Source organism: Epinephelus lanceolatus, chromosome 21 (genome assembly GCF_041903045.1).
Source record: "Epinephelus lanceolatus isolate andai-2023 chromosome 21, ASM4190304v1, whole genome shotgun sequence".
Taxonomy (NCBI): Eukaryota; Metazoa; Chordata; class Actinopteri; order Perciformes; family Serranidae; genus Epinephelus; species Epinephelus lanceolatus.
Genome location: NC_135754.1, coordinates 13999474 through 14024764, shown reverse-complemented (window position 1 = coordinate 14024764; position 25291 = coordinate 13999474). Strand labels below are relative to the sequence as shown.

At 40.6% G+C, this 25291-nt stretch overlaps 1 protein-coding gene across 1 annotated transcript in view; it reads left to right on the top strand.

Moving 5' to 3' along the window:
• shisa9a (shisa family member 9a) overlaps positions 1-25291 on the top strand; it is a 68685-nt gene that overhangs the window by 30323 nt on the left and 13071 nt on the right. Inside the window, exon 3 of the mRNA XM_033612233.2 lies at positions 22377-22556. Coding sequence (XP_033468124.2) covers positions 22377-22556 — 180 coding nt within the window. The remainder of the gene's footprint in view (positions 1-22376; positions 22557-25291) is intronic.

Sequence of the window (25291 nt, the reverse complement as noted above, 5' to 3'; positions counted from 1 at the left end):
GTTCATTCAGACAGTCTAGCACTGACACTGGTGAGTTTACATTGGAGCTGGATGAAAGCCCAGTGCATCTCATATGGACGCTAAATATGTATTATAGTGATGCTGTGGACTCTGCCATAGCTGCGTATTGACGTCCTAGGAGTAAGACCATGCTTATATGCGACTACATGCAATAGAAAGCAAATAAATGATGACGTACCATCATTGCATAGGCTACTGAAAGCTCTCATCATCTCTGGATGGCTTTTAACGTGCTTATGCACACAGGGTTGTTACCAGAACTCTTCCAAGAGCCCATCCATCCATCCATTTTGCACTTTCCAGCTCCTCCTGGGGGACCCCAACGCATTCCCAGGCCAAATGAGACATGTAATCCCTCTAGCGTTTTTTGGGTCTGCCCTTGGGCCTCCTACCAGTCCAACGGGAGGCACCCAGGCACCCAAGAATGCATAGTTGTAATATTAGTTGTTCAAAACTGTATTTCCTGTGTCCAGTGTGCTCTCCATTTTTATATGTCCATTGCTTTCCTTTGTTTAAGGTTTGACTGGTGCTCTTCTTCTGCATTGGTATAATGGCGTCTGACTTGAGAATTAGCGCTGCCTACTGCTTGTCTTTATGAAGCAACTCCCAATACAGTAACTGATGAAAAAGTGTGCATTTTCTTTTGGCAATTTTCTCAAAATTCTGTCAAAGGTTGCTCTACATTTGGTTGGAAACCCAACTAATGACAGTGCTCACATGCTAATCTTTAGAGGGTAATGTTTGTTTTTTTCACAGTCTTAGTTTAGTGTGTTAGCATGCTAGCATTTGTAATTAGCAGTAAACACAAAGCTGAGGGAATGCCGTCATTTTAGCAAATTTTTGGTGATACACCAAAGTATTGGACAAAGAGAAAATTTGACCTGATGATGTCACTGGTTCCAAAAATGTAGTACGTAGCAGGGTATCAAATTTCATGACAACTCATCCAAAATTTGAGATATTTCACTCACAAATATCAATGTCATGTGGTGCTAGAGGAAAAGTCAAGGGATCACCATAGTCATAAGACATATCATCTGGGAACCACGAATTTCATTCCAATTCATCTCATAATTCATAAGATATTCAGTGTGAACCAACTGACCAATCACGTGACTCAAATACAAGCAACTTTTATACATGCCTAACACCGTGTAAGAACCTTTTACAAAATCAAAGTTAGCTCACATATGTTTTGCTTTAGTTTTGTCATCATAAATACCATAACCAGCTGTCAGGCGGTTACAAGCAACCACTGGAAAGCACTGTCCTGCCCATCTCTCCTGCAGAATCTGGGTCGGCCCTGCTGACATGTTGTCAGAGGTGTCAACCCCCCATGGAGACACACATCATTATCATCACCATCTCCCACTTCCTCCCTCCCTATATGTCTGTCTCGCTTTGTCTGTAACAGCATGTTGCCTTCAGTTGATGGACCGGCAGTCCCACTGCTGACTCATAACACTGAATGGCAGAAGGGAGGGGAGGGGAACAGTACATCCCAGTAAGTCAAGGTGGCACTGCAGTGGTAGCATCCTGCCAATCAGGAAGCTCATAAACACTCAAACAAACTTGAAAATAGCGACCCAGAGGAAAGGAAAAGTTAGCCAAACACAAAGGACACAATAAGTTAGAAACCTGGCACCTTTTTCTGGCAAACATTCATAGACAATCAGGCCATGACTTAAAAATGGAACATTTTTCTGTGAGAGAGACAGAAGATCATTGAGAAAAACAATAGGCCCAGATGTTATTGCGGATGCTCTATTTCCTTGAGTGGTGCTTCATCATCATGATGAATAGGGGCCCCTCTTTGTCAATCATGTGCTTTAGTGGAGCAGGTATTTATTTCTCTGTTTTCGCTGTCTGCCTGTCTTTCTCTCTGTGGCCCGGTGACTGATGAGCCCTGTCACAGGCAGGAACACCCAGTCTGTAGCCACCGGAGATGACTGCTCGAGGTACTTACGAGATAAAATCATGTGACAGAAAACTGAATTCGGATATTTTGATATGCCAAGAAATTCTTTGACACCCTATAGGGATCTGGTGAGTGTGTGTGGAGAAAAACATGCACAGGTTTTTCCTTTAGTTGAAATAAAACGAACAGTGAAGAGAGATTAAATGTTAGTTTTCAGGGGTAAATCTAACATCTAACCACTCTGTGGTAAGGCTGCACCGCTCCAACATTTTCTCAAGGTTTTCAGGGCTTTTATTCCCCAGCTATAAAATCGATAAACCTCACTATAAGGAGCTCATTGCAATTATATTTATATTAAGTAACAAGAGGCCAAGGAGTGCTGTAGAACAAAAAACTAACAGTCCATCTTGACGAAATAAATATAACTGATAGTGAAAACACTTAATATGATGACACACATGAAGAAACTACTTAATGTGATTGTCACATCAGGGCTAATACCTGATTCTCGTATATACCCTTTTTCATCAAACTACCTCTGGTTCTTGAACCAGTTTTGTTCAGGATTCTTGGAACCTTGGTACCAACCAACCAGAAACCAGCCCAGATTTCCACTAGTTTTGAGCATAACCACTGCAATCAGGGATGTCCCATCAACAGAGGACATTGCACAATGCCCAACGGAGGTAACAGCAGTAATAAAATGGTGGACTGCAGTGATAACTTGCAAGCTTTTGTTCTGATATTACAGGCATATATTTTAACCAAAAAACATTGACCAACTAGCATGGACTAACTACGTATTGATGAGACCACTGCATGCTCCTGTTTCCCAACAATTTCTTAAATAACGTCTCCAATGTTGCCTTCTTCATCCTCTTTTTCCAATCTGTAAAATTTTACATGGCAACTGATGTCATTATGGTTGGTACTTCAGGTTAAAAAAAGGTTTTCCTCTGTTCAGTGTTGGTGGAAAAGGAGAATTGGTAAGGTCAGTGTCAGGGCAAATATCGATCCAGAGAATCGGTACGGAATCGGAACTCGGTGTCAGATACTGAAGCACAGTGTACCCTTTGGTGGCTGTATGAGACACACCAGGCTTTCAACCAGCTCCAATATAAACTTATGTGTGTCATTTTTAGACATTCAGAGCAATGGACGTAGTATAAAAAGTGAGAAAGTCCACCTTGGGCGGCCAGAAGGAGAGATGGAAGGGTCGGACAAGCACAGGACTTTGACCCAGAAGACCAGTGTTCCTGACCCATGTGAAACTAACAGTCAACATTTAGTTATTTTGTCACACAAGTTTAGTCATGTGAGTTGACTGATCTTTCCTGACCAAGAAGTTTTGTTGCCTAAACCTAATCGTTGAACCCCTGCAACGTAACGCAAAAGGCTCCCCCTGACATTATCATCATGACGCTAAGGGCTTCTGTCCACACATCAAAATATGATAAGTAGGGATGAGATCACATTGAAGTGATTGTACCCTACCATGTCTTGCTGTTATACTAACCGTAAATCCTTACAAGGGACCTGATATGCCAGATCATTATTTGGGCTAATTCTTACCTTTAAGTGGATGGGACTTTCTTTGTCAGTGTCAACCACTGAGTTATACTTTTTAGCACTGCAGCCTGATGTTACCTTAAGTAATATGATCCCAAAAAGTTCCACTGGGTGTGGTACACAGATTTTAAATTCAGGTAAAAGACAGCACTAGTATTGGATCAGGAATTCGTATCGTAAATGATCTGAATTCAGGTATCTGGTAAGAAATATAGTCAGATCAATTTTTCCCTGGATCATGATTATATTCTGAGCATTTTGCTCTTTAATGGTCATTACAGCGTCACATTACAGTAATACTATAAATTATTATTGGTTGTCCATCATGCTGCTCTGTTTATCAAAGCTTTCTCAACAGTTGCACTCTACACAACAAGAGACAAGGCCAGCGTAGCGTGATTTCTTGTTGGCCTGATTTCTCGTTGACATGAAATTACAGTTATAAGGAAGTATTCAGCAGCTTTCCTTTCCAAACAACTTTTTGCACATTCTGCTTTCTACCTGGTATTCTCCCACACATCTGTCAGCGCCCAGCAGCGCAGAGGACTTATGGTTTTAAGCGTCTGATAAACAGGTCTTGTTATCCGGAGGTGTTATTTGGCATTTCATTTGCTCAAACGCCCTTCACGTGTGAGCTGTCTCCATCCACTCGTGCAGCGTAGATGCCACAAGGTAGATTCTTTTTCCGTTTAAATACAAGTGTGAAGTCAGCTGCAATGACACATTATGATGCCGTTACAAATGGCTGCCCCCATCTGCTACGGTTTAGGAGTTGGATACAGACAAAAAAAAAATTTAATGCAACTGTCCTAGTTTACAGTATGTGTCAGAAGCAGTGGGAAAGGAAAATAATGGAATGCGTTCAAAAGAAGGATCTCAAGGGACAGTGATGGTCATTATCAGAATTGTTTTGACACTGATAATGTATCTTTCTTTTATTCCCTCACAGCTCACTTTAAAAACATGATTCCCTTGAACTAAGATATTTCTTGTTTAAACAGGTCTTTATAGATATCAGAGTCATATCTCACTATTGATTCAGTCACTAGCTTTAATACTGTCCTGTGAGACTCGAGTCAATGCATTGTCCCTTGACAAGACAACGCAAGAGGGAAATGGTTGTTGAATCCTGTTACAAAGGTTCCTCTGTGAATAGGTGAGAAAAAAAAAGTGAGGAACAATAGAAATCGATAGCACTTCAAAATGAGGAAGGTATGACGGAAGGCTCTAATCATAAAAGGGTGCAACGGAAGTCATTGTGCTTTCAAAGGCTCAGGGAGGAACAATTAAGGGTAGATAAGCTATTCTCTCTGCTATCATTTCCCGCCGCCATTTTCCTTGACAGACTTTTCAATAATACGGTTTCTCTGCATCACACTCCTATCTATTTAATGGTCAGCTCTCATGAGAATTACTCAGAGATATGTGATCGCTTTTGGAATAGAGTTGGCTGCACACATCTCTCTGTAGCCCACTTCTCTGTATCTCCCGAGCATTTCACGGCACACTCTCCGTCGTGCCCCCCCTCTGAGCTCTCTCTCACTATCTCTTCCTAAATGGGAGTATGCTGATGCGCTAATGAGCGAAGACAAAGCTAGCAGCATATGGTGATGATAATGAGATGAACAATGTTTGGAAAACAAGGCCATATATAAGGCTGAGGATCTGACACATTGCACTGGAGAAGACAGACAGTGTGGTGTACTGAGTGCCACACAGATGCCTTAAGGCTAAGCTACATGAGATATATTATTCATGGCCATGCACACCCAAGTCCTTGAGGCAATGTTTGTGGGCAAATAATAATAAAGGAATGCTGGTGCCAGTGACATGCCTTTATTATAGTTAAGTATTTTATCATATTGCATATGCTTAGCTTTTGCCCCCAAGTGTGTATGCAAGTTTCCATTTTGTGGCTCTAAAACTTTAATGTGTTGGCAAACTGCAAAGTCCTGTGAACTAAAGCAGCGGTTCAAAACCTTATTTTTAGATGTACCCCCAGAGATGAACTCAAGTTCCCCTTCAGTAGCTATGTTTCCATCCAAAAGTGATTCGAATCATTGGGAAATGCGCATTAAAAGAAATACGAATCCTGTGTGTTTCCATTAAATGTACGGACTTTGGTGAAAACTACTAACTTCTGTGAGTTTTCCGCAGAACCGGAAACAAAACAAGTCTCGCAATTCTTCTTCTATGTTTTCTGGCAGTTGGCAACCAGCTTGTAAATGCATTACCGCCTTCCCAACCTGGAGTGTGGATATCACCATGGAGAGAGGTGAGCTACGTCAGACTTAATTCGAACATAACTGTTTCCATCCCCCGCTTTGCGAATCACCATTTTTTCGAATCAACCAACCCAGCTAAAGCGAGCGTATTTTAGTTTGTGCGAATCAGGGGATTTTAATTCGAATTTTGGTGTTTCCATCATAATTTTCCGATGCGATACTTCTAGATGCGCATCTAAACAGGCTGATGGACACATAGCTAGTGACACCATCCATCAAGTTCCAAATGTGGTTAGAACTGGGTGTTACTTCACATCATTAACTATATAAAAGTAGATATTTTTATGGCATTTTTTATACACTTGAACTGTAAATGTTTCTGCCTTAATAAAGTTTACATTCATGATAGTGGCAGAAGCTAAATGCACAATCCTTTATCCACTGAGTTTCTTTAGCTATGGTTAGCTATCAACCATTTATCCTTTAGCCTACTTTTAGCTAACCATTTCAACCATTTATCAATTTTAGCTAACTATTTCAACTGCTTAGCCTTTACTTTCAACTTAATGTTTCAACCATTTATCAAGAAGGCTACTTTAGCTAACCATATCAACCATTTATCCATTCCTTTTAGCTAACCATTTATCAATTTTAGCTATTTCAACTGCTTATCCATTAGCTTACTTTTAGCTAACCATTTATCAATTTTAGCTATTTCAACTGCTTATCCATTAGCTTACTTTTAGCTAACCATCTATCAATTTTAGCTATTTCAACTGCTTATCGATTAGCTTACTTTTAGCTAACCATCTATCAATTTTACCTTACTAATTCTAACTGCTTAGCCTTTAATTTTAACTAAACATTTAAACCATTTATCCATTACAATACTGTAGCTAACCATATCAACAATTTATCAATTTCCTTTAGCTAACCATTTATCAATTTTAGCTATTTAAACTGCTTATCCATTAGCTTACTTTAAGCTAACCATTTATCAATTTTAGCTATTTCAACTACTTATCCATTAGCCTACTTTTAGTAAACAATTTTAACCATGTACCATAGACGCAGTGTAATAAGTAGACACCAGACCCCAAGTTGGTGCCTATTCAGTCCAGTGGAATTGCTTGCCTGGCACATACGCCAAAAACATTTCTGGCTTGTGGGTTTACATGACGGTATATGGCCAACCGAATATGCGAATATATATATGCGCTGTTTTTCCCATTGGTCCCACTCGCAAGTTTCTGCGTGGCCCACAGATTTCTAATTTGCTTTTCTCGGCTTGAGGAAAGTTTTACAAATATAAAACCCCCATGGATCAAAAATTGATTATATATTTGACCTTGTTTGCACTTCAAGGTATCCTGTCAACAGCTTTACAGACATCTGTTTCTATAATGGTGGTCTATGGGGAAAATGCTTTTCAGCTGCAATACTGCGAGTGGCTACTTGGTACTTACTTACTTTTTAGCTAGCTATATCAACCACATACTTTTAGCTATTTCACCATTTCCAAAAGCTATCTATTTCAGCAGTTTTTACATTCCATTCCAACAGTTATACTTTAAGCTTAATGTTTAGAAATCCCTGCTTGCTATATTTCACACTTTATCTCTATGACAAGATAAAAGCTTATGCTTGAATTATTTATTGATTTTAGTTTAGTTTAATACTGTGCAACCCTATTTGGTTATAGAGAAGCTAAAGGATATGAATGTTGACACTACCCTGATTAGATGGTTCTATTCTTTTTTAGGACACAACAAGTGAAGGTCAAATGGACACTGTCAGAGTCCATACACAGCAATACAGGGATCACACAAGGCTGTGTGGTTTCACCTATACTCTTTACTTTGTACACAAAGATCTGCAAGAAAGTGCACCCCAATAATTATAATTATACTTATATGATAAAATTTGCTGATGATACTGTGATTTTGAGCCATCTCCCCAAGGACACGGACCTGTCTGTGCACCAAGATGAGATAGCAATAAAACATGAAGAAAGGTCTGCACTCTGTAGCTCCCTTAAGTGCAATTTATTAGCACATCATCAAGTGATGTTTCAAGCTAATGCTCTTGTGGATGTGCTTATAAATTGCACTCAGGGAAGCTACAGTGTGTGAACCTTTCCTCATGTTTTATTGCTATCTTTTATTGGTCCAGCACCTGCCTTTTTGCACAACGATGGAAAAAGACACCTTCATCAAGTGGTGTGAGACTAACAATCTCATTTTAAATGTCACCAAAATACAGGAAATGGACCTTGACTGACCATAAGACGGTGGTCATCGAAAAAACAGACAATCATTCAAGTGTCCTCATACAAATACTCAGTTGTCCACATAGACAACCTTGTTTGCTGGTAAACACACATTGATATCCTGTGCAATAGATTGCAGCTGAGACTTTACTTCTAAATGCGATTGAGGCAGTATGGAATGAGCCGCCAGATCATGCTGATGTTTTACCGGGCAATTCTAGAGAACATCATTAGATACGGAATCACAGCATGGTTTGGCAACCTAACAGTGCAACTGAAAAGCAAGCTTGCCAGCATGCACAAAACTGCTATGAAGGTAATAGGCAAAAAAACAATATGAGCCCATACAGAGCCTGTGCAAGCAGGCAGTAATGAAACAAGCAACAAAAATCATTGCAGGCTCTCAACATCCCCTCTTCTCTGAATATGAACCTCTGCCATCATGAGGAAAACTCCTTGTGCCAAAATGAAAAATCAGACCGCTTGAAGCTATCGTTTGTTCCAGCCTCCATCAAGCTGCTGAACTTTAGTTCTAAATCTTAGTGCAATAGAGCAATGTGCAACAAATACACAAGCACTCCAACACTCTGAACTTTAACTCTTACAGGCTCTTATTTATGCCACTGAAATGTTGAATGTATAATGTCTCTAACATTTTAAGATGTTTTCGTGTTGATTTGTGATGTTTTCATGTGAAGCAGCAAACTGTAGCACTGTGCTTAAGACTAATTTCTCAGAGACATTGAAGTGCATTGTTACTGTGTCTGAGTAGTTTTAGCACATATTTTGTCTCAACTTGGGGTGTTAAGATGTAATAGCTGACTTAATGTGGACACATTTTTTCTTATCAAAAAGAAACAACAAAGGCGGCACGGTGGTGTGGTGGTTAGCACTCTCGCCTCACAGCAAGAGGATTGCCGGTTCGATCCCGGGTGTGGGAGCCCTTCTGTGCGGAGTTTGCATGTTCTCCCCGTGTCAGCGTGGGTTCTTTCCGGGCACTCCGGCTTCCTCCCACAGTCCAAAGACATGCAGATTGGGGACTAGGTTAATTGATAACTCTAAATTGTCCATAGGTTTGAATGTGAGCGTGAATGGTTGTTTGTCTCTATGTGTCAGCCCTGCGATAGTCTGGCGACCTGTCCAGCGTGTACCCCGCCTCTTGCCCAGTGTCAGCTGGGATGGGCTCCAGCTCCTCTGCAACCCCTAACAGGATAAGTGGATACGTTAAATGAATGAATGAATTTCCACCTACTGGCAACTGCAGAATTACTCCCTGGGGTATTACTACCCTTACTTGATAACAGATAGAACTTGTTACACTCTGTTTCCATCTTCAGTCTGACATTGCATCCACTCTAATCAGCTTTTGTGGGAAAGGTGGGTTCGATTTTCCCTAACCTACAACTAGAGACCAACATATCTGCTTGAAACGTACGTTATTTTAAGGCCACACTGATGCGTAGCATGGCCAACATACTTGTTTTTCTGGGGTGTTAAGAGGTGAGCAGTGCGAAGTAAAACAAATTAAGATGTTGATAAATTTCCTGTGGTACTTAGAAGACATGTTGGTTTAGAGCATCCTCGATAGCTGAGTCTATCTTGTAGCATTTGCCATTGTTGTTCATACTCCTCATTGGTCCTGGTTGAGTCCTCCCTGCGGAGATCACTGGTTGGTTTTTATTTTGACTGAGAATCCATTGTTTCATGTTATGATGCCAGACAAGTCAATTTGAACTCAGTGAAGTAGGGGGTTCAAAGTAGAGGCTGACCGATTTATGGGTGGCTGATAAACTGGCGCCAATAAGACGTTTCACAAACTATCGTTATAGTCGGAACTTGCCTCCAGTTGTGCCTGATGGACGCATAGGCCACACTCCACAGCAGATTAATCAGCTATCATTTTGTCCTTGGTCAAAACTATCGTTACTGTAGTGGCCTTTAAAAATCCACTCAATCTGTCAACCTCTAATTCAAGGGTCTGGAATCCAGGCAACAACTATCCCTGATTGGGAATTACTATGGTAAAGTAGGCTACTCAGTGACTTTAGAAGCACCTCTAAAAGCTGTATGCCATTTTCTTGGCTCTCATATAGCTGGCATTCCTTCAGGCAATAAACATTGGTGTCAAATAGTTTCTATCTGTGAGCTCTTTGGCCCTAACACTTCAAACTTGCCCCCCACTGCTGACAGTGCCAGCAGGTAGCAAGACCCACGAAGCCTCGGACATCTGTTCTGTTCTCGTTGTCTGTCTGTCTCTCACTCGAGCAAACTTTCTTGTTTATATATTTATAAAGATAAGGATTGGATGAAATTTCTCTGCCGTGCCCACCAATCACGTAGGTGTGACCCTCGGAGCCCAAACACGCCTTCCTTGCTCAAGCCTCCACATGAACTCCCTCACCTTACCGCCCACCATACAAAGGGGATTTTACACCCAGCTCCTGGCAAAATTCCCGTGAGCTCAGCGGTCGCATATCGAGGCCTCTGCCCGCTCTGTGATCCTCCCTGTCCTCCATGCTGCAGGAGAGAGATATGGACCAAAGGGATGAGGTCAAGACAGATGCAGTGCTTCTTATGTACTGTAAACAGACAGGACGGCAAATAAAGAGGAAGCTCCAGTCTCCCGCCTCACACAGGCTCACACATAACCTGCTTACCATTTTCAGTGTGACTAAATATGCATATGCAGAGAGACAGAGAGGACCCCACACACTCCCACACATGGGATGTGTGCACACTGTCACATAAGGGTGAGTGATTTGGACGAGTCAAGAGCTCTCAAAGCCACATAATAAATACAGAAAGCTTCACACATTAGAGAATGCCCGTTTGTAGTCTCAGGATGCATTTCTTGGCGCATGAATTTTCATGTAACTGCTCTGAGCTAATATCACAAAGATGTTTACTGTCGCTCCCAGTTTCACAAAACAATACAGGCAGCAGCTTTGGACAACTGCACACGTCTCATCTTTCATTTTGAGGCTCTATTTACACAGGTTTTCATCGTCGGTGCAGACTTTTGTGTCAACATCTTTTCAACGTCAAAAATGCTTTGCTCGGTTATACCCGAAGATGACTCATAAAACTGCCTCTTTACCAAACTGGAGCAAGTCTTTCAATAAACCATGCATGCTTTTTTGACAATGCCTGACAAAGCCGTTAGGATGTGACCTAGAACAGGCTCAGAGGAGGCAAGCAGACACGTGAAGAATAAGTGGAGGGAGATGAACAGACAGACCGACAGAGCAGCAGGCAGCATAACATAGGTTGCATAACAATGACTTTTTCAGTAGAGTACAGTACAGCCGGCCTGCCTGCCTGTTGATATGTGGGCGCGGGTGACTGCGGGACAATGCGAACTCGCCGTGTGCTGCAGAGCAAATACTACACGAGAGAATACTGTTGCCATGACAAGAGAGAGGAAGAGAGAGATGGAGAGGGTTGAGTAATGACAGAGAGGCAGTTTTACAGCTGAAGAAAAGAAGAGGGTTTATCCATTTGCAGAGTGAGGAGAAAGAGGGAATAATAGATGAGTCAGCTGCTTACAATTTTCAGCAGCGAATCAAACAAGCAGTGAAATTACACTGTACAGCCAGTAGCAATGGAGTCAGGCCAAGCATGAGATAGAGGCACTCCTACATACATGTGCTCTGGCTCTCTTTTGATGTCTCGCTTGTGTTTTTTTCCTCTTCATTTTCTCTTGCACGCACACAACTATACAATACACATCAAGGGGCACAGTTGAATGTGTTGTCTACCCTACTTCCACCCCTTCAGTGTGTGTAGCAGAACAGAATATATTCTTGTCTGGGACATGAGAAAAGCACAGATATACCACATCTGCCCCAGGAGGATTGCCTCACTGCTCCAAGCTGGATGTCTGGCTTCCCACGAGGGAGACGGCGCGGCTTTGAAATTACTCTGTGTTTTGGTGCTGTATGACTTGGCCTCTGCAGTGTTATGTAGTGCACACTCATGTTGCTGACTGCACTGTCTGTTACCTGGCGGTCATAAGCTCATCATCCACACGCTGTCTCATCAATGCAGTCACACTTACTGTAATCCTGACATTCCTGCGCCTTCGCCCTGCAGGGTGAATTCATGTTAATGTCTTCTTCTTTAACGTTCAAAATATGGTTTAAAGGGAAGCATACATTTAAAACCGAATGCATAATTAAATCCAACGCTTTTACCCTCAATTCCTTAAGCAGTACATTGTGTCGACTTTATATACATACATTCCCAGTTCCCTCCTGTCAGTGATTGAGCAATGATTCAGCCAATTTACAGCCACTTCTACAATATACTTTTACAAGGAGCCAGTGTCATGAGCAAGTCTTAAGAAAAAGTGGTAAACAGGTACTGATAAATCTTTCATATTGGGCAGAGGCAATCTCGCAAAGCCAGGCGTCCATCTTATCAAGCTCAACAAGGTCCGAGGAAAATCATAATAACTGACCTTTAGAAATGTTCTGGCAGCTATTCAATGGACTGTGAGTTGGAAAAAAAGTCTACCTATAAAAGTCTGGTGTACCTGGACGGATTTGATCAGAATTGTGGATTCCCTACTTTAGCAGGAAAATATGAGCAAAGAGTTCTTTCATGACTTGTGCATGTTTTGTTAAAACTGACATGACATTCATTGGTGGATGAAGTAACACTGGTTGTTTTGCACTCAAGTAGATGATACTTGACGAACTACCCACCCAAACACCGTTACAGACCAAGTTCACCCCCTCATGGCAACCACACTCCCCAATGGTGTTGGCCCCCCTTAGCAGGACAATGCACCATGCCACACTGCAAAAGCTGCTCAGGAATGGCCCTACCAGCATGACAAAGGGCTCAAGACACAGACCTGGTTTCCAAAGTCCCCAGATCCCAATCGGATTGAGCATTCATAGGACCTGAGCATCCATAGGACATGCTGGAACAAGTCCAAACCCCGAGGGCTCCTCCTTGCAGCCCACAGGACTCAAAGGATGCATTGCCAATGCCCTGGCGCCAGATACCACAGGACAGCACCAACAGACCCTGTGTCCATGCCTAGACAGGTCAAAGCCAAGTCCAATCCAAAGAGGCCCCACAATGGGGAGTGTTGCTGCCATGAAGGGGTGTATTTGGTCTGCAACAGTGTTTGGGTGGGTGGGGTGTGTCAATTGGCATCCACATTAATGCCAGGAACCAAAGTTTCCCAGGAGAACATTGCATTGTAACAAGATGATCAATGTTATCCACTTCACCTGTCAGTGGTCTTAATGCTGTGGTTGATCGGCGAACACAGCTAGCAGAAAATATTAGTATTTCAAGTTTGGGGCTAGCCTGAACCTTTCAAACCAGACACACAAGCAAGGCCTGAGACTGCCATTGTTTTCAATGGAGAACATTGCTACACATGACTAAACAACTATGTGAGCAAAACAGGGCCTGGATATCCCAACAGGTATCACTCCCAAAGTCTAAATCTAACTTTGACCTTTACATACACTGACATAGTTGGGGTTTTTATTGGCACACATTACTCAACCTCACACATATTGCTCCAAAAGGTACCCAATAAAGTGTTTGACTATCTATTTGTGCTTGCACATGTTTTTGCCAAGCAGAGCAGTCTGCAACATACAGTAAATCCCCTGCTGCACCGATGCAGTCTTATTGAAGCATTTTTTTCCACTTTGCTTTGTTAGTGTAAAAGCCCTCTTACAGGATTACATCCCCTTACAGGATTACGTAGACAATCAACAATAAATATTTTTCAGTAACACCCAGAAAGGCCACTTCAGAGACCAGAGACCTGTGATCTTCCACATCCCCCTAAGACTTTACAAGAAAGAAGAATTTACAGAAAAGAAGAATTTACAAGAAAGTACAAAGTGCAGAGGTTCAGTTGGAGGTTGGACTGACAATTTTAAGAATCTTAAACATCCATCTTCAGTCTTTTATTCTGAAGGCACTGAGAGGGTCCCAAGAGCAGATGATCAAAATTTCATTAGGAATTTTAAAGGCCTTTTGAATCTTTTATTTGAAAAGTCTTTAGAAAAATGGGACGAATGAATGAAGGAATTCAGTATTAAGGATTAGCTGCACCTATTGTACCTCCAGCAATAACTGCTATGTACTGTTTATGTGATCACATGTAACCATCTATTTGTCTGTGACCAACATACAGCACAATGTCCAGACTGTCATGAGATATGTTTAACAATATGAAATTTCAGGAAAAAAAATATTTTATTGTAGCGTCACCCTCATAGTTTCAGTTTTCAGATGATCATGTCTTTTGGTCATAAACACAATGTTCTCTGTACAATCGTGCTACTAAGAGGCCAAATCTATTGATTTTTGTTGACCTCATGACCTTTAACCCAGCACTTTACACAGCTGTCATCTATCTAGCTTTGTCGTGAAAGCACTAAATAACAGAGTTGATTAGACTCTGGTGGAGGGTTCCATTGAGCTCTACTCAGCATTTTTTCTCCTCAGGTTCCTTCAGTATCTCAGATTCTTTCTTGTTTTTAACACATTGGCTTTTTCAGTGAGCTCTGACTTGGCCGTTTTGACTGCTGCACATTTATTGTTATTCTGTTGCCAGGACTGTTGCAAGTTATATCATTAAAGCTGTTGAGATGTTCAGTAAAAACAAAGTAGGAGCCAGTATCTGAGAGGAAGGCATTCTGTGGCTAAAATACCCTAAATTAAAGTAGAGAAGCATTGTTGTGGGATCTTAGTTTGTCTCTAGTTTCCGTTTTGTTTGACCCAATACCTTAAACCACAATGGGCTTGTAATTGCCACTGCTTGTCAAACTGATTCCCAACTGTATCCAATTTATTTTCCTTTCTTTGTAGTTTGCTGCTCCACTAATCTTGGGGAAATATTCCAGCAGCAGCAGGAATTAAATCTGGCTGTCAGTGGAGATAGTTAAAAGACGACGGTGACCTCAGAGAATCAGTGTGTTTTGGTTCAGCTTGGTGACGAACTGTGACCACACCAGCAGACTCCCACTGCATCCCTTTCATCATCCTGATGGGCATCTTGGTGACAGCTGTCAGTCATCCTGGTGAATGGGTTCACAGTGTGATGATGTCATCTGGGTGTTTGTTCTCACTCTGTGTGTGTGATCCTTTTTCAACTCAGAACAAATCACGGGGATGAGAGGTTTTAACAAACAGATTCTGGAGCAGTAGCAGCAGAATATTTGGATCTTTTCTTTATCTCTCAAGATTGCACGGGGCGATGTCATCAATTATATGTCTTTTGGATCAAATTTACTTCGTCTTTGTGCCCCTTGTCAACTGAGAACTAACACAGTGTTTCTATGAACCTGAAATAATTATAGCACTGTGTAAGCAAACAGAAGCGGAGGAGAAAAGATTGCGGATTGTTTTTCACTATGAGGCAGAAGTGTATTAGAGTAAATAGTGTAGAAAACTGTGGGACAGTGTGATTCACAGGGAGCAGCAGTACACAGCATTAATTCTTGTCGTGGATCTTACGCATGAGCAAGAGAGATGAATTGGCAAAGGGTGCTTCTTAAAGGACAATTAGCAGTGCAACTTTTATAGGCTGAATCACTTAAAATGTTGTGGTATAATGTGATAAACTGCAGAAAATGTGTCCAGTTAATCCACAAGTAAACCTATTGTAACCACAAGTCCTAACCCTAACAGCACTGCTGCGGTTTCTCGCATGAATCACTGCTCTTACTTTCAGACTTCGTGAGGTGTTGAATTGTTTTTAATTTTTGTTCTTTAAAAATTAGTTTACTATTGAAATTAGATGATGCAAATATAACATTTTTAACAGGTGCTGGATAAATCAGGGGGTATTAAGGGCAAAATCTAGCCTGGAACGCTTGTTCTTTTATGCTCCTGTAATAATTTTAATCATTTGTTATTGCTGTACTTCACACCATCATGGAGAAGCTGCAGCAACAGATGATTAAAATCATTATGAGAGCAGTGTACAGATTCAACTTTAGCCTTTTGGACGTGGTTTACTTTGCTATGGTTCCAACTTAGGCTACATTTAAAAGAACAGTCTAACACTTTGGGAAATGCACTTGTTTGCTTACTGGCGATAAGAAGATTCATACAAGTTTCACATCTGTATGCTAAATATGGAGCTACAGCCAGCCCATTAGATAATTAGCTTAGCTTAGCTTAGCTTATCTTAGTGTAGCAAAAAGACTAGAAAAAGAGGGGAAACACCTAGCCTGGCTCTGTATAAAGTTAAATAAAAATAATATCATGTTAATCGTTGGTGCTAGAAGGCTGATTTTGTCACGTTTGCTCGGAGCCAGGCTAGCTGTTACCCCGTTTCCATAATTTATGCTAACTTTAAGGGGACCTATTATTATTGTCAAGTTCCTAGTTGTATGTTGGGTTTCCGCTAGAACATTTCTACATTTTTTTAATGTTCAAAAATCTTGTTATTTTTCTCATACTGTCTGTAGTGGAACACCTAGATTTACCCTCTGTCTGATACACTCTGTTTTAGCATCTGTCTGTTTACGTCCCCTTCCCAAAAAGCCCATTCTGCTCTGATTGATCAGTGTTGCTGGGTCTTCTGCATATGCACTCTGGTCATCTCTGCCTTGTTTTTGCCACCGGTGAACGACTGTAACAGAGTATAGCGGCACTTTCTACCTTGGAAAATCACCAATAAAAGCTTCTAAACAAAAATGTTCATAACTGGAGATGTTTTGACGTTAGCATGTAGCTGTATGTAGCAGGGTATGAAATCTAAACACTTACAGTTGTGTGCCTGGAGCAGATGACCATATAAAGAAATCTGTCACTTCCTGATGTCAGCCTGTCTTGCAAGTAGAAAAAAAGTTGGAAACAGTATTCAGAACGTTAGGACTATCCCGAATGATATGCGGGATAGCCCTAACGTTCGCTTTTTACCAGCGAATATTCAAAGTTTTGACCATACGCAATGGGGCCACCCAAACCCAACCCTACTTTGGTAGGACTTAGTGCTACTACGTGTGTGTGTCACAAAGAGTAGGAGATGGAAGAAAAGTCAGAAGGTGGACTATTGTACGCAATGTTTCAGTAGCTTATCAATAACCCAGAAGGCTTCACTACAATTGCTGAAAACCAGTCTCCAGTTCAACTAACCTGTTGCTTTTCCTCGTCACACAGCCAATTTAATTGCTTGTGTCAGACATCTGTGTCTGACACTTGCGCCACATTTCAATTTCCTTGATCAGTTTACTGGGGAAAAAAGCACAAACCAAAAAAACGAAGCATTAGAATACCAATTTTGATATTGATTACCATGGCAACGACTGGATCTTCTAGGCTTATTCTTAGAGAACGGTCTGAAGCCTGGGGATTACTTTTACCTTATTATTTGAAGCTTTGCCTGCGTTACACAACATTATATCACTGTATGACAGAAAATAAGAAAAAACATGATAGGTCCACTTTAAGCTACACTGCTGCTGGCTCCAGCTACATATTTACTGTACTTGAGTGGTATCAATCCTCTCATCTAACTCTGTGCCAGAGAGCCAGTAAGTGTTTTTCCCAAAATGTCCAACTATTGCTCAAAGCCAAAAAGCAACACGGTTGTACCCAGATGTTTATCTGTGGCTCAGCGAGGCTGTAATTTGAATTGCCAGCTTGTCACACCCTCAACAGCCAGCCAGCTTGGCAGAGCAGACCTGAGTCCAGTTTAACACTGTGTTCATAGTCGCTGTGATAAAGAGATTATTTAAATATCATCTCCCCATGTTTTATTTATTAACAACATAAAGCATTTGTATACAATCCCAGTTTAGTATGGAGTATAAATGTAAGGTCTTTCTTTTGTGCTGCCATTTTCATGACTGCTCACGCATTCACTGTGAGCCAGTTCATGGCAGAGTGCCCGAAAACAAGGAGGTGCACCTGTGCTTTGATAACATATTTAATTTTACAATTGTGCTCTGCAACCAGGCAAAACCCATTACGAAATGAGAAAATTGGTGACCTTGTGCCAGCCATTTGGGCCTCCTATGAAAAATGAAGCAAAGGACCGGCTTTCATCGTGACTGGAGCGAGTGTTGGTGTTTTGAGAGATTCTATTAGATGCATGAGGGAGGAGGGCTCAAGCATCATTGTGAATCAATGCCTTCAGCTGTTTCCATTTACTTAAATCCATGTAGCCTTTAGTAAGCCAGATGTCTATATGAACTTTCGTCACATGCGTCTTTTCCTTTTCACCAAGCAGCATGGGACATTTCATCACACTGGGGAATCTTGTCTCTTATTCATTCTTCTACACAACCTCACGCTGTCTGTCTCACTGACACTCTTTTTAATTGTCTCTACTCGCTCTCTACCTTGTCAGTCAGTGTATGTATGTGTGTGAGAGTGTGTGCATGTGTGGTTTGAGTCAGTGCCAGGGCTAAGTGATTAATTAGTAACAACACAACTTGCTTTGCTTGACAGTTAGACTGTGCAGGTTTAAGGCCTTTGAGTGCACCTCGTGGCTCAACAATGGGCCGCTGAGATGGAACAGGGAGAAAATGGAGGAGGAAATCAATATTGTCGGGTTGTGGCCACATGACTTCCCCTTCTGTTTGCTGTGGAGCAACAAAAGGCCATCTGTATGAGCATCTATAAGAGGACTGAAAGGAGACAGAGCATTGACAGAGCTTGTATTTATAGGACTGTGTTAAGATTGCCCATCTTTTATTGTCTGTCTATATTCTTGTGCTTTCTGCCTGAATGATTTTGTCTAGCTCCCTCTGTGCTCCACACACCTCCTTTGTTTCTATGGCAGCAATTTCTCTAACTTTTCTTCTCACTCTCTTCATTGTTTATGCATCCTCATCCCTCTCTCCTTATTTCACTTTTCTTCGTCTCGTTCTGTCCTCCATGTATCTCAGCTTTTTTGTACTTCTCAAATTATCAAGTGGCAGTATTAGGGGCTTTTAACAGAACGTATTCACTGAGCAAGGATACCTTCGCCTTCAGTAACAGGAATTTGCAATTATCCATCAGGCTCAGCACAGCAAGAGAACAATGCTGAAGAGAGTGTCCTCTGAGTTCCCACACATATTTTAACATTCGGCTGTGCTTTAAAGTAAGTTCTGCTACACTTCCCTGTTGCTCCATACAACTCTGTCAAGCTGCCGGCACCGCCCTCCATACCCATCTGTACATATCCTGCCATCTGGTTTTTGTGTCTTTCAGAGGAGGTGCAGCTTTAGGTGCGGATGTAGAGGAAGGCTGATCCATTCATTAATCAGATATAGCCATGGCTGCGAGGGCTACTTTTAAAATGTGCTGATTGCCTGCTAATCACAATCACAGCATAGCCTACTGATTTTTTGTGTAAATCACCAACATACGTTTTTTGATGATTTACTGTGGATCAGAGGCACTGGATAACTTCGGGCTGTACATGCTGAGATGATGTTGGAGAATAGACTCATGTTCAACACACTTTTTGAAATTTAATTACTGCTTATTAAATTAGTGGAATACATTAGAAACTTTTGCAACCAGAATACTTTAATTAAGACATCTGTTACCTCCTATACCAGAGGCAGGTGGCGAAAAGATTTAAGCCTTTTAAAGGCACATTAGGCAACTTCACAAACTAATGGATGGTGATATTAACAGAAACACATGGAAACAAGGAAAGATTGTGGAGTAGCTCAGGTAGGGGTGTCATGATGTACTAATATTGACCATAACCGTGATATTAAAATATGAAATATCGATATCATGTTAATAGGCTAATACACATATAATATTGTGTAAACAATCTGGCGCCTTTTAAAATCATTTCTGTTTCTTTCATCCTCGCTTTGTCTTCTTCCTCCAAAGCCATCTTGCCTTTTCACTACCCATTAAGTGTAACTGCTCTTTTTGTACACTGCACATTTATGGTCGCAGACTATCTCTCCACCTCCCTACACTCATGTTTTATGTTCATTTGCCAGTCAGCTGTAACACAGGTTGCATTTGAGAGTGCATTAAATATAGTTAGCGAGTAAGAAAATAACTCTAAATACTTAAAATTAATAATGGTTAAAATACATAAAAGTAAGGACTGAACAATTTAAAGAGTTGTAATGGCTAAACAGCTCAAATAGTTACCTCAGAGTAACGCATAAACTGTTGAAATAGCTAAAAGTAACAAATAAACAGTTGAAATAGTTAGCTAAAAGTAACAGTTAAACAGTTGAAATAGTTAGCTAAAAGTAACAGATTTAACAGTTGAAATAGATAACTAAAAAATAGCTAAAAGTAATGGATAAACACTTGAAATAGCTCAAAATAATGGCTAAACAGTTAAAAATAGCTAAAGGATAAATAGTTGAAACAGCTGGCAGAAGGTAACAGATAAACTGTTGAAATAGCTAGCTAAAAGTAATAAACACTTGAAATAGCCAAAAATAATAGATAATCATGTGAAATAGTTAGCTAAAAGTAACGGATAAACACTTGAAATAGCCAAAAATAACAGATAAACATGTGAAATATTTAGCTAAAAGTAATGGATAAACAGTTCAAATAGTTAGCTAAAAGTCATGGATAAACAGTTCACATGGATAGCTATAAAATAGTTAGCTAAAAGTAACGGATAAACACATGAAATAGTTAGCAAAAAGTAACGGATAAATAGTTCAAATAGTTAGCTAAAGGTAACAGATAAACTGTTGAAATTGTTAGCTAAAACTAACAGATAAAAAGTTGAAATAGTTAGCCAAAAGGAACAGTTAAACACGTGAAATTGTTAGCTAAAAGTAACGGATAAACAGTTGAAATGGATAGCTAAAAAATAGTAAGCTAAAAGTAATGAATAAACACTTGAAATAGCTCAAAATAATGGACAGATGGTTGAAAATAGCTCAAAGTAACGGATTAACAGTTGAAATACTTAGCTAAAAGTAACAGATATATAGTTGAAATTGCTCAAAATAATGAATAAATAGTTAAAAATAGCGAAAATTAACAAACAATTGAAATAGTTTGCTAAAATTAATGTATAAGATGTTAGCTAAAATAATGGCTAAAATATTAAATAGTTCAAATCGTATATTTCATATAGGCTATTAAACACTTGTATGCAACTGATTACTTACAGGAATTATGTAATTACTACATTTCAATGCTATAACAGCAGTTTATAGTTTAGATGTGTTGTGAAATATGTTTTAGATTATGAGAGCAAAGCCAAGCACATAATCTGTAAACTATGCAGACAGATCCATAAGTAACTAAATTAGATATGCAGACATTCATCCTGAAATCAGAGCATAGGGTGGATTGCAAAGCATTCAACATTTGGAGCAATGAGAGCATAAGATCGCCAAATGCCATGTCAAAGAACAATGATTCTGTTGAAATGGGTGAAATGGCTTCATGTGACAGATTTTCCTTTCCTGCTACTGCAGCAGCATTAACTTCAGGTCAGCACTATAAAGACGGTCATACAGTCTCATATAACTACTCAGAAAAATGCTGTCAAGAGGATATGCTGAAAACTGTGGATTAAATGATTCTGTCTGATTGGCATTTTGAGAATTGTTTCTCTACTAGAAAACATTACACAAATATTATCTCAAAAATGTGTGGAGAAAATCCATTCAGAAAAATGCAATAAATTTAATTTTATGATTAAATTTATGTAGCTCTGTTTTCAATGTCAAACTTTCTCTATGGTGGGAAATCCTGGGCATCCTGGGAGAAGACACATTCCCTCACTCAATTACTTCAAACTTTTAAACTCGCTGGAAAGTCTTTAACCCCAGTCTGGAGCAAGTGCTCACTGAAGGACACATTGTTGAGACAGACAATTCTCAAAGTGTCAGGATGTCTAAAGAACCTCGGATAACACTCTCTTTTTTTTTTTTTGCTGTTAGTCTTCCTTATGTAGGCTGGTGAGTCAAAGGTACAAAAAAAATGTCAGCTCAGCAATACACTGAAATCTGTATTTTGGGAGTGAGTGTTTAAGCTCAAGCACTAACATAAATGCACTGGCAGGCATCGTCGAATTACTGGCAAATCTCATGTAACAGACAGCAGATGCAGCCTATCAGTGTACACATATACACTCTGGATTTTGTCCAAGTGTGTATTAGGCAGCATGACATATAATAGGCAGCAGCTGTAGAATGATGGTAAGAGGCCCTCAGCTGATGGTGGTGACATGAATGGCTGTTAATGTGTCCTGAGGACTGTGGAACAGGGACATCATTTCTAAAGCGGCACATCCTACAGTATAAAAAAAAGGTGGTGGTGGTGGTGGTGGTGTGGGGGGGGGGTTATTATGTAAGTGGATGCTTGTAAGTGGCGCTTTAAACCATCAACGCTCCCACATATCTGTCTTAAACCTGAACCTTGTCCTGTCATGTGTCCTTACCCACAGAGGGAGGTCAGATCAACAACAACGTGGCACCGGGCTCAAACATGGGCCAGCAGCACCCTTACCCTGCCCTCAGCCAGCTGGCACATGTCTACGAACAGCAGCAGCAACAACAGCAGCACCAGCAACAGCAGCAGCAGCAGAACAAGGATCTCAACAAGTACGCCTCCCTGAAGGCTGTGGGTGAGTGTCTGTCAAGTTCTCTTATTATCCTCCACTTTTAAGACAAACTGAAGAACAGTTACAGTGTGAGATAAGCAGCGTAGGCTACTCAATACTGCGCTGTTGGTTTTTTATAAAACGGGTGGGTTTTTCTTGTCATTGCTGCTGGATCCAGCTATGTTTGGAGAGGGTGCATCATCGTCAAAATGAATCTTGGGGCTTCCCTTATTTGTGTCAGCGGAGTCACCATCTGATGCATCTGCATGAGCTGGCAGTGAATCTGGAGGCTTTTATTAATTACTTGCTTTTTTCTTTTTTTCCCATCACTGAACGCTTTTTGATCCAAACACAAAGGATGATTTTTCCAGAGGTGAATGAACTGCAGCAGTCCTGCAGGCAGATCTGACAGGTGTTATTGATCACACTACCAAAACGTAAGTCTTGTAAAAAAAAAAAGAAAGAAAAAAAGAAAAAAGAAACAGCCTGCTTATCAAGCTGTTTGACAGCTTAATGCACGCCACCAAATTCAATGAGCTCAGTTTGCCGGCGCAGCTGATTTGAATTCGCCTCACCATGCCCATCTCCTATTGGCAGCGGCATCACTATTTCATAACCTGAATTCATTTGAGATTCACCTGTGAATTTTTCAGTGCATGTCAGCTTGTTTATGCTAGACAGGTACCCTGCCCTCTCTTGAATTCAGCCCACTCACGCCAGATATCATCCACAAACACATCCAGATATCTGTATAAACAGCTGCAAGATGCCATTTGTCTGCATTTATTAGAGAATAATCAGGGCTTGTCTTCACAAAGCCTTTCTCTGCATGCCAAGCAGCGGAAAGTAAAAACATTTGATTCAGATGACAAATGTACTGTAGGTGTGAACTTTCTCTGTATAGTAAATCTAAATGTTACTCCCTGCACCACGCGGCATGTAGAGGGCCGTGACTCATCCCCAGACATGTTACAGTAATAGATTATCATGCTTGTTTATGATGAGCACTGCTTTGTGCCCTGGAAGCAAGACGACGTTGTGTAATTATAGTAGCGATATAACTGCCAGCAAAATTTTAAACAGATGAATAATAAGTGATAAGTGGACACATCATGTTGAGCTTAACGGAAAGCCACCCAGCAAGAACATCAATGAAAAACGGTGATTAACACTGTCATCCTGAGTTTTGGACCCTGGCATCTGTTGTCATATTATTTGATGGTGTACTGTATTTTTGTCATTCCCAGATAACAGGCCAAATATAGACAGTAGACAGTGGTTATTTTCAGCTACAGCTACGTTTGATTGTAGAAAATTGTTCAGTTATCTGAAATGCCAAAGGAGGACGTCTTGGTGTCCGTCCCTGAGGATCAGAGAACAAAGGGATTCTTTGTCGACTCAGTATTTTTGCACCAATATTCAACCAGGAGAGAAGTAATCCATCATAGGAGAGGCAGAGATGCCAATTTCTCCTCTGACAGGAGCTTCAATAGAGCAGAGTGCAGTGCAGCCACAAGACATGCCGCAATTTGAGGAAGAGACGCAACCCCACTGTTTCCCAACTGGAAAACCTTACTCTCTGATGTTAGGCTACAGCTTTCCTTTCATCTCAACCGCACATAAAACCAACAGATGGATGCAGCACAGCTCTGGGGATTGAGGATGGCATTTTGGGAAATGTAGAAAATCTTTAACTTGAGGGAAAATAGATGAGGCTGGTTGACGGAAAATAGGTTCAAGGAAAGGTTTAATTATAGCAAAATAACTGGAATTTGTGAAGTATTACAAACTGAGAATGCACTTACTATACAGAAACAGTTTTCAAAGATGTGTTTTTCCTTTGAAGCACTAGATGTTGCTGCTCAAAAGCATTCTTTCTAACCATAAATTGTCTTTGAATCAAATCTGAAGAGATGTGCATGTTGCATAAGGTCAGATTTCATCCATTAAACTGTTTAAGATCCCTCCCAGACATTTTTAAGTCATATACCAAAATACTTAATTACTTTGCTGAAAATATTTAAAAATTACACTTCATCTTTCTCCCTTATTAAAAATCAGTATGCAAATGAATAGGCTATGTCAATATTTCCTTTGGATGGTTTAATGATGCCACAAAGACGTCTCCTCCTTCACTGAAAAGGCAATTCTCAGTATATTTGTGCTGAAGGCTTCAAGTTTCCACATCACACTTATGTAAGTTATATTGAATCAGGATTGGCTTCCAGACTAGTTGTGATGTCACGAAATCCTGCCTGTATATACACGTCACAACAGATGAGTATGAAACTGAAGAGTTAAACTTAAGTAGAAATCAGGATTCTTTTCTTCTAGGATCCTCGACTGACTTAAGTCCAAAAATCTTTTTCTTTTTCTTTTTTTTTTTTAATTTTCAGGTTGTTAGTTAAGTTATGTTGACAGAATAAAATGGTGGAACTCAATCCCAATCACAAACAATCACACAAAAAGCCAATTTGGGTACATTAGGGAGTAGGGTTGCGTCGGTATGAGAAAAAAAAAGGAGTCCCCGCCCCACCCCCCTCTCTCTCCTGCTTGCTGTGCGCTTGATGAAGAGGCAGACACAGGTGCTCACAGACTCGGGCTTACTATAAGCGGAGCGGACTACGTGTAAAAATGTCCGTGAAAAATCCCACGATGTGAAAAATACATGCCGAACAGTCTTTTGTGTGACACTGGTGCGCGGAGCAAAGTCCGCGCGGTCATGCTTTGCGTGCACAGGGCTTGCGGACATCCACTTT